Genomic DNA, 18,768 nt, shown 5'->3' with positions numbered 1-18,768 from the left:
AGTGCACAGATGGCCAGCAGCACTCATAAAACATAACCTATTACATGGGAGCTGGATTTCTTCCCTTCCCCTTGTCCTTTCCAAAAGGATACTGCTTCTCTCTGAAATACACAAACCAGTGTTTTCCAGAAATGTAAAAACATGGGAAAATGCTTACTACTGGGCTTCTGGGCAAAAATGATCAGTGTGTTTCCTCTCACACTATACTTATGCCCCTCCTGGTAAAGAAAAACCTTCCTAGAAAAGGCTTGTGCTGCAGCAGGAGAAACAAGGCTCTGGCTAATGCAAAATCGTGTGCAGGAGCTCTGCCTGCTGGGAACTGGCTATTGCTAACTTCCCTCCAGCAGCCCATGCTGGCCACTGGCAGTGCTGGCTGAAACATGAACTTGCAGCAGAGAGAGGAGGCAGGGATCAAGCTGGACCTCATGCAGGCTTTATTTTTACAAGAGGGGAAGCAGGACAGAGTAAGAAAAAAAGAAGGGAAAAGTGATGCAGGGGGTCTGGCTGGATTCCAGCTGCCACACGCTGCACCGCCAGCTGGTATCCCCGAAGGGCCACCATCTGGCAAATGCCACAGAGATGTCACCTACCTTGTCCCTGCAGCCATTGCTGCCCTGGGGCGCCATTTACCTCAAAAAAGCCATTTTTGCCCTCCGTGTTCTTGGCAGAACAAATGCTAGCATAAGCTCTCACTGCTGGCACCTCGCTCCTTAGCTTGACACCATGGAGGTGGCTTCTTTAAAAGGCTCTTAAAAGGCTGTGCAGTCACTTCACACATGAAGCAGGTACTCAGTGCAAAGGGTGCCATCCTGCAGGGTGCCCCTCCTGGAGCAAGGGTGCTGGGTGCTTTGGGAGTGGAGCTGAGCTTGCTCAGATGAATTGGAAGCAACCAGCAAAAGGCATTTGGGAGCAGATGGGAGTGGACAAGGGATGCTGCAAGGAAAAGGTACTGAGGAGATGCTGTCTGAGGTCAGGAAGGGCTGGGGGTCAGACACTGCTCTGGGAACTGTTAAAACAGGAAAAGAGCATAGAAGAAGCCAAATATTCTGACTGTTGGCATCATGCTGGAAAGATTTATTGTCTTTTTTCTATGAAGTACAACATAAAAGTCTCTTGTTTGAGGAGAGGGGGGAAATTACCAGGCTGTACTGTTGCTTTTTTACAGTCTTAGAGTCATCCCTGAGAGTGTGAGGCTTAGCTCTTCCCTCCGGATATCAGGAGTGACTGCAACAGGATTATATCAGTATAGGACTTGTATACATCCATCTTCCCCCTTCATCCCTTCCCTTCCCTTCCCTTCCCTTCCCTTCCCTTCCCTTCCCTTCCCTTCCCTTCCCTTCCCTTCCCTTCCCTTCCCTTCCCTTCCCTTCCCTTCCCTTCCCTTCCCTTCCCTTCCCTTCCCTTCCCTTCCCTTCCCTTCCCTTCCCTTCCCTCCTCTACATTGATTCTTTCCTACACTTTTTTAACCCATCTGCCCTGGCACTAACTAAAATGCAGTTCTTCTCCTGACCAAGACAACCTTCAGCATTCCAGAAATAACTTTCTAGCCTCAATGTCTGATCCCACCTGGCTCAAACAGGACCCTTTAAGGACACCTTCCCTCTCACAGCAGCTCCAGTCCCATAAACAAAAGGAACAGGCAGGCCAGTGGCCACTTTCCCTCTGCAGCACCATCAGATGCAGTGCCTTGCCCTTTAGTCTGGCATGGAAAGATGCCAGAGAGTTGCAAAGAGGCTTTCAACTGTGACAAATTGCATTGGTGTCACCTGGCTGGAGCCAGGTGGAGTCTGCCAATGCATGCTGGTGAAAGAACCAGAGCTCCCACTAGAAGCAGTGGCCAGGACCTGGGGCTGTAGAGCACAAACCAGCATTTCAGATCAAAGCAGGAGCAGCAGCAGCAGGATGGATGGATTGTGAGCACAGCTGGAAACAACAAGGCATCCAGCAGGGTATTTTCTGTGGCTGTGGGGTGCCATGCCACTGAGTGCAGCTGGGGTCCCCAAAGGCACCAAAACTCCTCAAGCTCTGGGCAGAGACTGAACTCTCACGATAATGTCCAATACCTAAATGCAGTTCTGTTGAGTTCATTTGACTTTCCTCAAAGCTATTGAAGAGGAGCCCAGCCTGCCTCTCTGCAGCATATGGCTTGACTATCCTACCACAGCCACATCCAAGGAATAGGAGGAAAAAGAGAAAGCAGGAGAAGTCTTCCCAAAGTGTGGGAAAGCAAATGACGCCTGATACTAATTTGATCTGACCTGTTTCCAAAGGCAGTGGAGGACACACCTCTCAGCTCCATCTGTCTCTTTTACTGAAGAGAAGGGACACAGACACTCCCAGAGAAACCTGTGGGTGTTTTTACAAGAGCAGAGAAGAACAGGCAGCTGCCATGGATAGAAAGCAGGATTTAAGAGGGAAAATAATCCTGCTTTCTTCATTCATAACCATTTCTACCAAAGCAGAACTTGGCAAGAACATAATATGGGAATAACTATAAGCCAGTTCCCCTCTAATGGGATAAAAATGAAGACTGAGAGGCAAGAGCAGAAGGGTGACAAGGTTATCGGCTTTCCCCAGCAGGATATCTGTCAGCCTTTCTGGATGGAGCTCAAATTCCCTGGCATTTCCTTCTGTAATTCGGTCAGAGCTCCTGCTACTTCTGAACTTGTCACAGAGCCCAGTCCCCTTGGACTGTCTCTCAGAGCATCTGTGGCAGCCCTGCACAGCTAATCTGTGCCTATCCTGGTGCTTCCGCTGCAGAAAGCAGCAAAGTGTGCCGCAAAAACCTCGGTGACGTGCCAGGAAAAATTACTGACCCCTGAATCTGAATCTGGCAGGTTTGAGACCATTTTGCTTGTGAGAGCAAAGGTCATAAAACCAAGCCAAGGACAGTAATGCATGGCCTAGGGTGGTTGGAAGGACAAACACAGCGACAGACAATATGCAATTTCACAGGCATCACCTGCCAGAGCTCAAGCTCCTCTCTTCACAGTTTTGTTTCTGCTCTGATAATCACACATGGAAATGAGGCCAATCCCAGGCCCCTGTCCCAATCCTTTTCAGCAGAGAGGGAAGACCCCACACCAGTGTCTTTGGCAAGGCAGCAGGGGCAGAGAGCAGATGGTGTATTGTCCAATGTTCCCCCTCATCCCTCTCTGTTTATTTCACCCATCAGTCACTGGCAGCAGAAGCGTGGTGAGAAAAGCTGTGCCTCATTCACTGGCACAGAGCCCAAGAGGTGCCCTAGCACCCACTCACCACACAACTTCAGGGGCTGCACATCTGGGGACAAGGGTTCCCACAGCTATCTGCTGCTTGTTCTCCACACAGAGGGGGTCGGGAGCGCAGACAGCTGTGGGAACCCTTGTCCCCAGATGTGCAGCCCCTGAAGTTGTGTGGTGAGTGGGTGCTAGGGCACCTCTTGGGCTCTGTGCCAGTGAATCAGGCAAGAGTGAAAATCTTACAGTGGCATCACTACTTTGAGAGGAGAGGGGGCCCATGCTGTATCCCATGGGGACATGCACAGTGCTCCAAAAAGTCACAAAACCAGAGGAAGCCATCCCATGGACGAGAGGATGATGTCGCCCAGACTGAGGGCATGGGATGGGTGTCCAAGAGCCTGTGGCAGGGACCTGGCACGTGCACAGATGTGGGGATATCTGTAACGTGTGCCTCCCATATTCCACTGGGGAAAAGCGGATACCTCCCAAAAGCCAGCAAGGGCCTCTGGATCTCCCGCGGGATCCACCTGGGCAGGAGGATGTGGGCAACTGGACAACGCTGGGATTTCAATGGTGTGCGCTAGGACAAGGAGCGCTGGGTTCCCTCACTCCCAGCTGCAGGCAAATGCCCTGTCCCAAGCTGGATGGATACCAGGGAACAGGGAGGGCGGTCCCTGGAGCACGGGGTCAGCACCGCGGTGTCGTTGTGCTCCGGGGCACGGGGGTTGGTGAATTTGCGAGTCCTCAGCTGCACCCGCAGGCTCCCGCCCCATGAGCGCGGCTGCGGGGGGGGGGCGGCGGCGGCACGCTCGGGCTCCGCCTTAGCGGGAGGGCGCGCTGGGTTGCTGGGGCGGGGCGCGGGCGGTCCCGGGCCCGCGGTGCCGCTCCCCGTTGCGGGCGGGCCCGCGGCGCCGTGACGGGACCGGCTCCGCCACAGCCCGGGCCGGCCGCGCGCACGCGCAGGACGCGTCGCCCCGAGAAGGAGGGGGGGGCGGGCGCTGCCCCGCGCCTGCGCGGTGCGGCGGAGGGCGCCATGTTGGCGGGGCGGGCTGCGCGGTGGCGGTGAGCGCTCGGGGCCGCCGCGTTCGCTCCCCGTCTCCGCCCGGGGCCCGGGGGGTCGCGGCCGAGCGGGGCCTCCCCTGGCACCATGAGCGGCGGCGGAGGCGGGCGGGTGTGCGACCTGTCGCGGCGCAACCCCCAGGAGGACTTCGAGCTCATCCAGCGCATCGGTAGCGGCACCTACGGCGAGGTTTACAAGGTGGGCGCTGCACCGCGACCCGGCGGGGTAGTCGCCTGTGTCCCCCTCTCCGCTGTCAGGCCCGCGGTCCTCCAAAATCTGGGAGGGCTTCCGTCGGCCGCCGGCGTGCCCTGGCCCTCCCGAGGGCAGCGAGGCCGCCCCGCTCCGGCGGGGTCTGCGCCGCCGCACCGGCACGGCCCCGGGGGGCGCCCGGCCCTGCCGCCCCCGCCCCGCCGCGTCCCCCGGCGGCAGAGCCGGGCGAGGGGGCCACCCGCGGGACCGGCCCCGTCCCGGCTTCCGGCGGCCGTGGAGCCGCCCCGGCGGCCGGCTGTGGCCGCTGCTGCTGGGTGCCGGCTCGGGCGGCTCTGCCACGGGCGGAGCTGGGGGTCGGGTCTCCTCCAGGGCGAGCCGGGGGCTGTAGGGATGTGGGCAGCTTACTAGCTCCGTTCCAGCCCAAATGTCATCGTATTAGTCCCGGTCGCTGCTCCCGTCGCCGTCTTGTGTGGGAATGCCGGTGTATTGTGTTTGTGTCGGTGGGAGACGGGAGTGTGACCCTGCGGAGGGCGAACTGTTGTCATTTGGATGAGAGTCTTTCAGCAAACGTAGGAGAATCAAAGCTAAAGCAGCTAAACATAATTTGGGTTGTTTTTTCTTTTTTTTTTTGGAGGGGCTGTATGATGCATTTTGTAGTTTTTCTCTGCTCTGCCAGTGTATGTTGTTATTTGTGGCTGTTGGGATGTGGCAGGCTCTCCCTGGGATAGGATGACACTGGTTGTAACCTGCTCTTGGAGCAGAGGGGAGAGCTGAAGTTTGTCGTGTGCAGCCTGGTGGAAGCATTGTTTGAGCTGTGTACTTTCCAAGCATCTTCTTGGCCTGTTTTAGTCATCATAGGGTTTGTGTGAGGAAACTTGCTTTGGGAGGCAGGACTGTAAGAAAACATGCAGAGCCATTCCACAGTTTGAGTGCGCAGAACTGGTGCTAATGCTGCCTTTCACTTTATGTGAGTGTGCCTAGAATGAAGTCTTGTTGGAGTTGGGCTGATTTTGGTTTAATCTCATCTCTTAAATGTCATGGAAGTTTCAGGACCTAAATCCTCTTGCTACTGTACTCTTGGTGTGCTAACTCCCTGCTTTATTAATTGTTTAATTGAAAGGGTGTTTTGTGTTGTTTGCTCCATCTTGCTTGCTTTCTTTGAGTATTTGTGTAATGTGCTGACCTTTTACTTGTCCAGGTCTGCTTGCCGTATGCTCTGGGTTTTTGTTTTTCTGCAAACTGTTCTATGTTGTGTGTGTATCTTTCTGCTGCAGTTTTTAGCTGGGATATTGACCCTGATACCTTATCAATTGAATTTTTTTCAATGTTCTGTATGTGACTGAAGGATGTGAATTCACCAACTCATCTGTCTTTTTGGTTTCATTTTAAGGACATTACCTTCAACCACAGAGTTTGGAATATTTACATATGCAATGCCACTGTGCATGTGAAACCTGTTAAAGATTTGTGAAGGTTTCCTTGATGTTTATCACACTTAGATGGCAGTAACCTTCAGTTTGGCACTGCTTGTGACTTTTTCTTGTTCGAGGCACAGAGTGGATTTGTTGATGCTTACAGTGTGCCTGTACCAGCTGAGATAGACGGTGATAGAGCAGGACCAGGATGCACTAGGCTGGTATTATAATTATTTCTTCTAGCTGAGAAGTAAGTGTTTTCTGATTAGATTGTGGACCCTGTAGGGAAGATGAGAGGTGCTTGGCTGTTGTGTGGGTTATTGCCTATTTCATTCTGAGCCGAGGTCTTGCCCAAGGTGTCTTCAAAGTGAAGCATAAAAGTAGCCCAAAAACAACAATGAAAGCCAGTTACTTGTGGCAAGTAGTAATATTGTCTGAAATGTCATCCACATGTGAGCTTACTAATGCCTTATCTTCTGTTTGTGAGTGGTTTCATAAAGCTCCTTTCTTTTGCCTTCACCTGTCACCTGTAGGTGAACTTTGAGGTGGATGAAATAATTGTGTGGAGCTGAAATCAGCTGTGTGCCAGCAGTGCTCATCAGTGGTGGGGTTTCAGCAGAGTGCTTGGGCAGCTCCAAGCTGTAATTTGTGGTTTTGCCCCCTTAGCAGAGAGAGCCACGCAGGAAAGTGTTTCTGCTGTTAGCAAGCAGGGATTATTACCTAATATAAGCTGACAGTCTTGTTATGTTGAGTCTTGGTAAATGCTGACTTTCTGCAACCTTATTTCCTGGCAAAGCATTCAGGAGCTGAATGCAGAGCAGGCTGATATCTACTTCTCTTACTCTGTTCTAGTTGAGCTGAGCTATAGCAGGCCATGGATTAAATGTTTGCTTTTTAGGAAAAAAAAATATATATTAAAGAGAGGCTTGGTTGCTGTTTTGGAGTTTATTGAATTTGACCTGAGAGCTGATGGTGGGGACTGAACTACAAGGGTTGGAAGGAAAGGAGGATGTGGTCAGATGGATACAATCTTGCTGCTGTGATTCCTGCTCTCTAGGCTGGTATCTGGAAAGGGGCATGTCAGTGCACTGTCAGTGCAGATTTTTGGCTCAAGCCAATATTTTACAGTTGTCTGCACTCCCACCGAAATTCAGCTTTCAAAAGGGCCTTGGAGCAAATCATAATGGATTCATTGCAAGAAAGGTAATGGGTAGCATGTCCTGCCATTAGCTCTCTATCAAATGTTCACAGTCAACAGTAATGTGTATATTCTAGCTAGCAGCAGTGCAAATTTGTTGTAAGAGATGATGTGTATGGGAATTGCTTAGTTCTTCATGTATTCCTTGTGTGGGTCGTTTCTGGTTTTTGTATTTCTATATTTAACTTTTGCAAAGAGTTTAGTTGTATACAGTGGTCAGCAAAGTGTAAGAGAAGAATTAGGGTTTATTGATTGTGAATCAGAGATAATGTCCTGTCCTGCTCAGTTTCAGGAAATATTCCTAAAGTGAGATGAGGTAGTTGCTTAATTTTGTTTGCTCTGCATTTCTCCATCTCACATTTAGGAAGACTTTTCTGTCTCTTGCTATGAAATTGGCATTCCAACAATCTCTAGTCCCAGATACTCTGTAAGTTGTGCCTTTATTTTAATGTTTGGATCACAAAAGCTTTCCCAGGGTTTTCTGACAGAGACTGTGTTGTTAGGTTTCCTGTTTGTCCCTATCCCTGTATGTTTTATTTTGGTAGTAACTGCACAGAGATTGGAAGTATTTGCTGAGGTGATCGTAGGTCCATTTTGTTCGTGTCATTCATTCATATCACAGCATATCTTTTTTTAAAAAAATCATCACTTTGGTTTAATAAAGGCTGAACTTCATTTGTCATCTCACAGGTCATTTGTCTAGTGCAGGTGAACCCTTCCAAAGGTTTTCAGCAACTTACTACAAAAAAGGCCCTTATTTTGCTGAATTTTGGACAGTTGTGATAATTAGTGAGATTATTGTTCCTGCAGAGGTTGTATATTATACTGTGTTTGTCTTCTTTCAGTTCTTTTTGGCATTTATGGCTTCAGCCAGATAACAAATGAAGACAACACAACTCATTGGGGTGCACATCTCATTTTTCAAGAAGGCAAGCCTGGTTTTTGTTCACCAGCCCTTGGGCAGGGAGGTTGGTTTTGGTGAGGGAAGTCGTGTATCCACCAGCTTAACTCCCTCATGCTGAAAACTTCAGGTTCTGTGGGTATCTCTGGGGAGCAGCTGGTGACTGTTACTGCTTTCTGCTGCCATCCATATTTTGGGGTTTCTGGTTGCTGATGGAGCTTCTGTGTGTTGCTGGAGGAGAACGTCCAGATCAGATGAACCTGAATTTTGATGAACTTCAAATTTTTGGTGTCCTCTTCTCTACATGTGTGTGCCCTTGCTCTTCTTTCTCGGGGTGATCCACTAGGGCATAAGTTCTGCTTCAGTTTGCTGCTTCTGAAATGTTGAAACGATGCTTTTTGATAGGCATTTTGGTCTTCCATTCTTCCTGATTGACATTACAGCTCTTGAAAGCTTCTTCACTTTGTTAGGAATAAATGTCTGTGTTTTGACATCTTTCTGTTCAGCTTTAATTGGTGTTTGAAGCTTGTCAGGTAGGCAGAGAAGGAGGTGGATGTTTTGCCATTCTGTTTTTACTGCACTGAATAAGTGCTATGGGGCTTCATTTCTGGGACTGTGGTTTCCTTAACCAGTAATCTGTGCCTTGCACAGAGGTTTTTGTTTAGCATCAGCTTTATCAAAGCATTGCTGTCTAAAATTGTCACTCTGTTGGGTTGTGGTATTACACTTTCTACCAGAATGTGGAAGCTAATTATTTTTAGCTGGGGGAGGTGTGAGGGTTTGAGAGAGGCTGAAGAGAAGGGCTCTAAGGGCTGGGGAGTTGCTTGGGTACATTTTCCTGTAGAGTGGAGCTAATCAGGCTCAGGAAGCCTCTTTGTGCACTGGGACCAGTTTTCCCATGGAGTAGTAACCTGTTTAGAAATCATTTTTTTCAATAGTTCACACAGGAAGTGGTCAAAACCAGAAGCCTCTGTCTTAGACTTTTGCTTTTTCGGCTTTGTTGCGGCATTATATGCTTTATATTATCAGTTTCCATTTGAAGGATAATCAAAGCCTGACAGTTTTTAGCTTTTTTTCCTAGTTGGTGGTGATTTTTTATATAAAAGTTTTTTCTGATATCCTGCTGTTGTTAGAGAGTACACTCGTAATTATTTCCTGTTTAATTAGGTAGTGCTCCTTCAGCTTGACCTAGCAGTTGAAACTCCTGCTCAGATGGCAGTCTAGATCTCTGGAAGATGTTTCAGCTGCTGATAGAATTATAGTTTCTATAGAACAGACATTCTATAAATGCTGTATACATTTGGTAATCTATAGTTTTCTAGAGCAGACATTCTGTAAATGCTGTATACATTTGGTAAAGTGTCTGCATGTAGATGAAGACATTCTAGGCCTATCTTTGCCTCTGGAAAAAATTTCCATTGACACAGTGAAATGTGCATTTGAAGGATGCTGCTCATGGAAATGGGTGGTGCTGTAAACCCCAGCATCAGAAAGTCTGGGAATTAGAGCAGGTAAGAGTGTGAGTGGTAACAAAAAATGAGCCAGGGTTTTCTTACCTGAGCCTCTTAAAAATTTTAGTTTCATTTTGTCAGCTCAGAAATACTTGTTTGAAATCATTCTTCACCCACTCTACTGCTTACTGATTTTTCCAGTCTCAAAATCCATAAGGAACTGGCAATTTCAGTGGGATTTTCCTAAATAAAAGTCTAAGACAGTGTCCTCCACCTTCTGAGGTGCTGTGTGGTACATACTTAGGCACCCCCAAATTCAGGGTCACAGCCAGCTCCAACAGGTGGTGAAAAGCATACAGTGCTTCAGTCATTCTCAGTCTCTCATTCAAGTGAGCTTGGAGGAGGAATTGCTTCACAGCTGATTATTTGAAAGGTGTTTGGGATCTAGTAAAACCTGTCAGGGGTATCTTATTCCCATCCCTAGCCTTTACAAGAAGCTCTTGTGTCACTACAATCAGAATAATCTTTTTATTACTCAGATTAACAAAGACAATTCATATTCCTGCTGTTGATAACACCATCAATGCTGATAACCCAAATGGAACAAGATGCAAAATTATAACTTATACAGGTTCTCAACTTGGAGTCATGTTTTTTAATCTATGCCCTTAAGCACAGGGCAGCCTGCTGTTGCTGAAGGTGTTGGTGGCCTGCATTAAATCAGATTTTCTTCCTCCTTTCTGGCTTTCATAAGCCCAGGAAAACTTTCTGTCCCAGTGTCTCCATAGGGACCTATGGAGCCATAGTTAGTGACACAAGCTCCTGACAGCTGGACATAGTATTGTCAAAAATAAATAAAACGAAAAAATCATGAGCAGGGGTTCTGAGGCCTGTGAAGTGTTTTCATCCTGGCTTGTGCAGAGTGTGTAACTTCAGGATATTCTCACTTGTATCCACTACAGTTGTATCTCATTGATCATACTGTTAGTACAAGTTTGCCCTAAAACAAGTCTGTAAGTGTTAACAAGCCCCCCTGATGATCGCTGGTCAGCTTTGTTAAAGCTTCAGTAACTTTTCTTGTTTGTCTTGGAGGTTAAAAAATGCTGATGTTTGATTAATGAACATTTTGCTTCTGTTTGTTTCTTGCTGTGAACAGAGTATGTTAGGAAAAGAAGTAAGGAGTAAAAATCCTAGCTCATGCTTCAGTGGTGGCACTTTCTCATGTGTTGCCTTTATTCTCTGGTACAGATGAAAGGAACTCATGTTTTTGCTGTTCTAAATGTCTATGCATCTTTTCCACCATTGAGGGTTGGGGCTATTGCTGCCATTGGTGGGGTGGATAAATACTGACTTACAGGGAAGGCTGCCAGAGAAAATTTATTTGTTAACTGTTTTTTTCCACAGTCAATCAGGTTGGGACTACTCCTTGAATTTCATAGGATTCCCACTGGTCTCAGAATCTCTCTGCCTGCAAATGATTTGCAAATGCCAGGGCTCCCAGCATTGCAACAATGTTGCCCTGCCAAAGAATAGTGAGAAGCTTGAGATAGCTGTCCAAGGCGTGAGCTGAGTAAATCTCTAAACACAGAAATACCCTCTGCAGTTATTTCCAGACTTTATTCTGGTTTACTTTTTATAGTCTTAGGGATATTTTCCCCTCCACTTTTGCTTCCACAACTAGGTCCCAAGCTGCCATGTAACAAACCTTGCACATACTTGGTGAGTCCATAAAGGCTCTGAGTCCTGACTTCCTGAAGTGACTTAAATGAGACTATTAGCAGCTTACAAGGTGGATCCCTGGCTCCATGTGTTAGGTTCTGTAATTCTGGCCTTTGCAAAAGCAGGCTCTGAGCCCTGATTGCCTGGGCACTCTGTACTGCTACAGGTAGCAAGCCTCCCCTGGGGAGAGAAGAGGCTGTAGCTGGGCATCCTTTGGGAGCTGCTGCTGCTGCTTTAGTGGTGGGAAGCAACTTTGCTGCCTTTTCTCCATGGCTGGGTGCAGGGGCACAGAAATGCTCTGAAAGCCCTGGGCAAATTGCTTCTTGGCTTTCAGTTAAAGTCCAATGGTACAGTTGTAGAAGATAAATAGTTTTTATAGTAATTTATGTTGCTTCTTAATGGCTTTTCAAAAATGTACCTTCCTTGGTTGCTCAGTAGAACCAAGGCCTTAGCAGGACAGAGCTGTGTTGGTCAGAGCATGGTGCTGATGGCATCAGGTTTGTGGGTCTGATCCCCCTATGGACCATTCACTTAGGAGCTGGACTTGATCCTTGTTCCTTGGACTTGATCCCTTCCAGTTCAGAACATTCCATGTGTGAAAATGCAGTGAAGCTCCTGAGTCATTGCTGCTGCAGTTGGCTGCTGTGTGTCTAAAGGGAATGTTTTGAGGGGAATGCTCCCTAACTCCTTCATTGCTGCCTTGCTTTGTTCAACCCTCTGCAGCCAGGGGAGGCTGTTGTTTTTGGGGAAGAAGGTTCAAGGGGTCTTGCACATAGCAAAATGAAGAAGAAGCGTTGCATTGCTCATCTGGGAGACTTGCAAGTGGTCCCACATGCTGCAGAGCACAGGCCTTGGTGTGCCCTGCATCCCTTGGCTGCTGACAGACCCACGGTGTTACAGCTGCTTTTCAGACTCTCAGTGGTTGGTTTGTTTATGGGTTTTCACACCTAAGCACTGCATGGTTGAGAGCTTGCATAATTCAAGTGTTGTGTGGCATTGTAGTTTCCTGAGCAGACTTAAAGCTTCAGCTCTCAGTATAAATCAGCTGTTTAGTGTTCTCCAACAAGTGGTTCCACTGTGTTAAACCCTTGTGTGCCTCAGTTGCTCTTTGACTACTGCTGTCAGAGAACATCAAGTCAGGAATGCAGAGGTGGGTGCTGCATTCTGATCTCTAAATACTCCTTTTTTGTTTTTTTATAGGCTAGAAATGTCAACACGGGTGAGCTTGCAGCAATTAAAGTAATAAAACTAGAACCAGGTAAGTGGTTTCTTAACTTAAGTAGGACACAGAAACTAAATATTCTTGAAGTTAAGATGACAATTGTACAAAATCAATCAAGTCCACTTATTGAAAGAAGGTGTAGGAAAAAGTATGCTGTTCTAAAAAAATCATGGCAAACAAGATGTAAGAGATAAAATGTAATTGGAGAACAGTTAAGTGAAAGCTGATTAAAATTTCATTGCAAATTGTGGGGTTTTTTGTCCTGTGTTTGACCCATGTGTTATAAAAATTTCTGGAACACAAGAAGACAGCAAGGCAAAAAACTTGCCTGTTAAAGAGTAGAGGAAGAACTAAAAAGAAGGATGAAATAATAGCTGAACATTAGTATCTGGGAGATTGAGTACATTTCCTGAAAATCTTTTGGAGAGTCTGATTAGGACTTCACTGCTAGATTTATGCTTGCACTGTGCTTCTATGGTGATTTCACAAAGCACATGTGCCCTACAGATCAGTTCTCAGCCTGCAGTCTGTTCTATTAATAAGAGCAGGCCTGTTCAATAGGATTTATCTGGGGAATAAAACATCCAGACTTTTTTGCTAACTGCTGGTGTTCCATTTCCAGATTTAATGTTGGGGTGTGTGTAATATTTTAACTACCTGGTTTGATCCTTAAGGTCTGTTTGGGAAAGAAGGTATTAAGTTTTTTCCATTTTTCCCCTTACCATTCTGGATGGGGTTATAAATATTGTGTTTTCACAGTACATACACATTTAAAAGTTCAAGACAGGACAGTATGTTACTAAGTAGTTCAAAAAGTGTGTGTTAATCCCACTTCTTTTCCTCACACTGAAAGTGTGATCTCATGCTCCTGTCTGGTTCTACTTCTTTGTTTTTCTTATGTCAGTTCCCATTGCTGGAGTCCTTGGCTGTGCATGATATGAGTTACCAATCCAGCTGGGTGTGCTGTGGGCAGAGCATGGGGATGCCCTGGGGAAACCTGTCCCCATGCTCTGGTGATGGGTGAACAATTGGCATCTTGCACTTCAGTATTTTTTGGCAGCCTTTGGACATCTGAGTGGTGCTCAGAGAGTAGACTTCAGCTGCCCAGTTTTGGAAGTTTTGCAGATCAGTGTACAGTGTGCAGAATGGGGGTTAGCAATGTTTAGGGACTTGTTTTAAGGCTTTATGCTGCTTTTATTTTGAATGCAGTGAAAATGCTGATCACACACTGGAGGAATTGTGTCCTTTCAGGGAGGTCCACATGTGAAAATAAATTCCTCTGTTCTTTAGTGTCTGTGTGTTTAAAAGTCTAGCCAGGAAGCCATCAGCAACACACCACAGATAGATGTTAACTTGCAGCTTATGATTTGAAATTTGCTGTCAGTTAAATAAAATACATGGGAGTATCATGTTTCTGGTTATAAATAACTCAATGGATAGGTCATCAGTATGTTAATGTTCTGGGAAAAACATAAAACATTCCCAAAAGAAAAACATCTCAGCTGTGTGTTAAGTTTCACACATGATTTTCTCAGTATACACATCTGTAAGAACCTTTAATAGAAAGACTGGGACAGCCAAGGTTGCAAATGGTGAGATTCAGGTAAATGTCACCCCTGTGTCAATGTTTTTTGGATGTAAATTACAGTCCATAAATTTACATTCTTATGGAGTCTGCTGAAATGTTGCAGCAGCAGTCTACTAGTGACTGGTTTTGGGTTGTTGGTTTGTTTTTGGGGTTTTTTTGTTTAGGAAGATGAGCTAACGAGAATGGGCATGTGACCAAAAATAGCAAAGTTTTGTTGTGTTTTTAGGAACCCAGGCTATTGGCAGGGCTTATGCAGATGGACACAGTGGGGTCTCAGGGAAAATAAGGACTTGAGAAAGAGCTGTGGCCAGTATTGTAAGAGCTGTCAGCAGATGTGAGGTCCATCTGTCCCAGAATGAAACTTCAGAATATCGTTACTTACTGCTAAGCCCTTGCTAATAAATACTGATTTACAGCTGATTTATGTCTGTGAAACTTGCAGATAATTAGTCTTAATTGCTAAGAATGTTTATTTTATAAACATGTGCTGAAAGTTAAGATGTGACTATAACCCAGGCCAAAGAAAATACTTGTTCTACTGCATTTCAGGAGAAGATTTTGCTGTTGTGCAGCAGGAAATCATTATGATGAAAGACTGTAAACATCCGAACATTGTTGCTTATTTTGGCAGCTATCTCAGGTACAGTTTGTTTCTTTTGTTCACTTAAAAATGTGTCCCTGTCCCCTTGTAAAGGACAAATCTATAAGGTGACATATAATTTACAAGGCAAAATATAATTTACCAAGTATTATCCACTTGTGTATTTTTTTTCATTCACCTTCAAATCTCTTCTATTTACTACAGTCTCTCTCTAAATAATCTTTCTTCCAGTAAAATTGTTCAGTGACCACATAGTCATGTTTTCTTGCAAATAAGTTGATGCTTAAAAGCTTTGAATCTAATATATAAGTGGAAAATTAAGCAGAAGTATGTCAAGTCTGAAGTTTCTGTGTATAGAGTATCTTTTAAATCTGTTTCAGTAGAATGTCTGTTTTTCCAACTTGTGAACTTCTGACCAGAATGTGAAGGTTTTGTGTTTGTTTCTGGAGGTGAGGTTATTTGCATTGTAGAAACATTGACAAATGTACTCAGTTGTCTTACCAGCTACTTCTTTTAACCAGTTGTAGTGGGAACAGATTGCTTAGCATAACTAATAAAAAGCTGCTTCTGGTGATATTTTAAATTTCATATGAAAACAATGCAGAAACAACTACTATTGTTGCACTCAACTTTCTTGACCATTTTTTTATTGAAAAACTCCCTCTTCTGTGCTCAAGCTGGAGGTGAGAGTGCTTCTTTTTTTTGTCTGGGCAATCAAGTCACTGTCTTTCAGATGTTTTGCTGCCTGACCTTTTGTTTTCCAAGCATATTTCAATGCTAAGAAGATAAGAAAAAATACCATTGTCCAATATTGCTCGTCATCAGCATATTGTTCCCCAAGGATTTCTTCTGTTTGTGTAGGGATTTTTCAGACAGTGACATTTCTGCCTTCCTGTTGGCCTGGGTGTTAAGTTGCAGACCCTCGATGGTACTGTTGGTCCTGTCTCTCTCTGTTTTGCTTGCTGCTCAGGCCATATGCTCTGTAGAAAGACTCTGCACTGTTACTCTTGGTTGGTACAGGGATCTTCTCCTGTCTCAAAGTGCTTAGGCACAGTGATCAAAGGCTAGATTGAAACTAAGAAATGTAGTCACCTCTTCTGATCCTCTTGTGTTCTTTTTCTGTTTTCTGTAGGGCTTTTTCACACTGGGAAGTGAATGCCCAGTAAGCAAGTGAGAATTTGCAACACTTTAGTGCTTCATGCCTCTTACTTTGCTGGGCGAGTTCTGGCTTCTTCCCACTTCCACAGTGCTGCTACTTTTGTCAGCAAACAGGACGCAGTCACATGGACCCATGATGCCCCCAAAAGGGTCCCTATCTTGAGTCCTGCATCATTGTGGGGAGCAAAGAAGGGACTTGCAGATGTCTCTTCGGTGATTATTTCTTACTCAGCTTTCTTCCATGGGTTGTCACAGTGCTTCTGTGCCTGGCTTTGGTCAGCTATTTCAGTGGAAAGTTTTAATATTATTTCAAGCAAGGCTTTAATTGAGCCCTTGAAATGTATGGAGTTAACAGCCAGGGAATTCTGCTGCTTAAAACTCCTGTAATGCTTGGACAATACCTTTCCCACCCCTAGAGGAAGCAGCTGGGAATGTAGCTGTGAGGACCATGTGCACTCTGGGCATAAAAGGGGAGGAAATCCAAGACAGACAGAATTCTCCCTGGAGCAGCAGTTATTCTAGCTGTCACCTGCTGCTGAGAGCACTTGCAGTTTGCAGCTCAGGAGATAAGCTCAGCACTTCCACCATGGCCTTGCAAAAACCCTGACACAAATGTCTCAGCTGTTCTAACAGAGCCTTATGTGTGTAAGACATGCAAGGCCAGGTCATCAGGGAGCTGCAGAACAACCATCAGGCCTTCCTTTGGTTCTCCTGTGTTACTGTCTGCTCTGAGGTGGATGTATGGAATTCTTTTTTTCCACCTGAGTATTTTGTTGGCCAGGAATGACTAGGCAAGTCCCAGATTTTTTACTCTGCACAGTGCCTTTTTGTGGCCACATCTCACCAATGAAAATTACTGAGTGAAAATAGAGTTAATGGCCATGATAGAAGATAGCTTTAAATCCTTCAGCCTGTTGTCTATTCTTGGAAAACACCTTTTGTGGAGGTACAGTGAATCACACTGAATTGATTCCCTTAGTAAGGGATGAAGAGCTAAATAACTTCCCTTCTGACCCTGCCACCAAAAATATCCATGGGTTTTTTTGAAGAAAAAGTCTTTATCTGAGCAGGTACTTACCCACAGCATGGGCTGTGCGCTGCCTAGCTTTGACTAAAGCACTACAGTTTCACTTAATTTGCTGTGAAAGAAATTTAATTGAGAGACTCCTTGGGCTTTTTGTTTTGTATTTTTTTCTTGTTTGTGTTAACTCCTATGCTATGAAAAAAAGTGGAGAAGTGAAAATAAGGAAGAAATAAGAACCCACGTCTGTTTTGTCTCTACTCTCAAAAAAATGTATTTCAACAAAAATCAGTGTGAATGTTTCACTAATACTGTTTTTATTGCTTCATTAAAGTAGAATATTTTTGACTTTTTCATTAGTTACTGTTTAGACAGTGAAGTGTCACATAAGGACTAAATTACACTCATTATTTGACTTGTACTTTCTATAATACAGAGCATGTTGTGTTGTGCTTTATAGTGTTTGAGTCCTCTGACTTATCTTTTACAAGTGCTCTGCTAATCTGACAGCTAATGAATGGTTTTATTCACTCTTTAGACGAGACAAGCTATGGATCTGCATGGAGTTCTGTGGAGGTGGCTCTCTACAGGATATTTATCATGGTATGTCAAGACTTTATTCCTTAAAATCTAAGTACAGCTTAGTTTCAAAAATTGAAATGATTGAAGTGTGTTGGAATTAGAGGAGGAATTTTAGTATCCATAATAATTTATTGAAGGTCAATTTTAGCTTATCTTTTACTTAATTGCTTTGGGTTTTGTAAATAACATTAGTGGGGTGGGGCATGGGGGTGTACAGCAGAAGTTATTTCCGTCCTTCAGGGACTCATATGCCCCTCACTGCTTTTCAAAGGCTGTAAAATTTTTGACAATAATTGCAAAATATTTTACAATCTTACATTGTAAAAAGAATAAAATGTTGTCTTGATGTGTTGTCTTGCTTCATAGCCATTTTGTTCTGAGCTTTTGATGTTTATTTTAGTGTAGTCTATACCACTTCCTACAGAAACCTAGGTATGTGGATTGATTAGAATGGATGCTCTTGTCCTTTGTAAACTGTTTGGATGTTTGCAAACCAGTATTTTATTCCATGAGGGTATTTTTAAATTTTTTCAGGGTTTTTTTAGACTGGATGTGTGACATGTGAAAAGCAAAGGTGGTCTCTATATTTGCTTTAGGCTTGGCTTCAGTGAGCAGTCAAAGAAACAAGGGCTGTCTGTGAATCTGTTGGATAAAGACAGGATCAATCAACTGCTTGCTATTTTTCAAGAGACAGAATCAGTTTTGAAGGACTTTATTGCCCTGGAATTAAGACCTTTGTAGGAAAGGAGTATGCAGTAAGTGAGTAATGGCTTTGGAGTTCTCAGGTGATGTTTTTTATTGAGGAAGTCTATCTATATTCTAACTTGTGAAGATTTTACGTGTGAGGGTCTCTTGTGCGTAAGCAGCTTTTTATGTTTACCTTGGGTGCAATTAAAAGCAGCACCAATTCACGAGTTCCTGCCATGTTCCTGTCGTAGTCATTTGAGTGTGGCCTTGGTGATCCTTTAACTCTTTGCTAATTTTGAGAAAAGCATCATGTTTAATAGGCTTTGTTTTGTGGAACACCTGTAGAGTAGGAAATGAGCTCATGCCACATGAATGCCTGAGCAGATGTCTACAGGAGTGGCTTCCCGTTGCAGCTGATTTTTGGCTTCTCTGCTGGTAGTTAGAATGGAAGGTTCTTTTCTGCTCTTTATTATGTTTTAGAGAGTCCTATTCCAGTTGAACTATAGGCCTCTGTAATCTTGAGTCATTTGAGTTAATCAGAATGCAATTTCTCAAAGCAGAAATAGGTGCCTAGATCTGCCTGCTGTGGGTGCCAGTATATATAGTTCTGTGTGGGTTTGGAGCTTTTCTTTCAGAAAAGAGAAGTTGGGTGTAGACTTACTTTGAAGATAATGTTGCACGATACTAATATTGTAGAAGCTAAACAGGTAGATTCTTTAATCTAGATTTGTTCT

At 44.9% G+C, this 18,768-nt stretch overlaps 1 protein-coding gene across 5 annotated transcripts in view; it reads left to right on the top strand.

The window, feature by feature from the left end:
• Nucleotides 1-4,324: 4,324 nt before the first annotated feature.
• Nucleotides 4,325-18,768, top strand: part of MAP4K3 (mitogen-activated protein kinase kinase kinase kinase 3) — a 65,472-nt gene continuing 51,028 nt past the window's right edge. For all 5 annotated transcript variants that reach the window (XM_063152425.1, XM_063152424.1, XM_063152423.1 and 2 more), the window contains exons 1-4: nucleotides 4,325-4,479; nucleotides 12,376-12,433; nucleotides 14,535-14,625; nucleotides 17,304-17,368. In XM_063152425.1, the coding sequence (XP_063008495.1) occupies nucleotides 4,369-4,479; nucleotides 12,376-12,433; nucleotides 14,535-14,625; nucleotides 17,304-17,368 (325 nt within the window). In that variant the 5' untranslated portion in view covers nucleotides 4,325-4,368. The remainder of the gene's footprint in view (nucleotides 4,480-12,375; nucleotides 12,434-14,534; nucleotides 14,626-17,303; nucleotides 17,369-18,768) is intronic.

The sequence above is a fragment of the Melospiza melodia genome, chromosome 3 (assembly GCF_035770615.1).
Source record: "Melospiza melodia melodia isolate bMelMel2 chromosome 3, bMelMel2.pri, whole genome shotgun sequence".
NCBI lineage: Eukaryota > Metazoa > Chordata > Aves > Passeriformes > Passerellidae > Melospiza > Melospiza melodia.
Note: the sequence above shows the minus strand (reverse complement) of the source record. Positions and strands in the feature narration are given on the sequence as shown.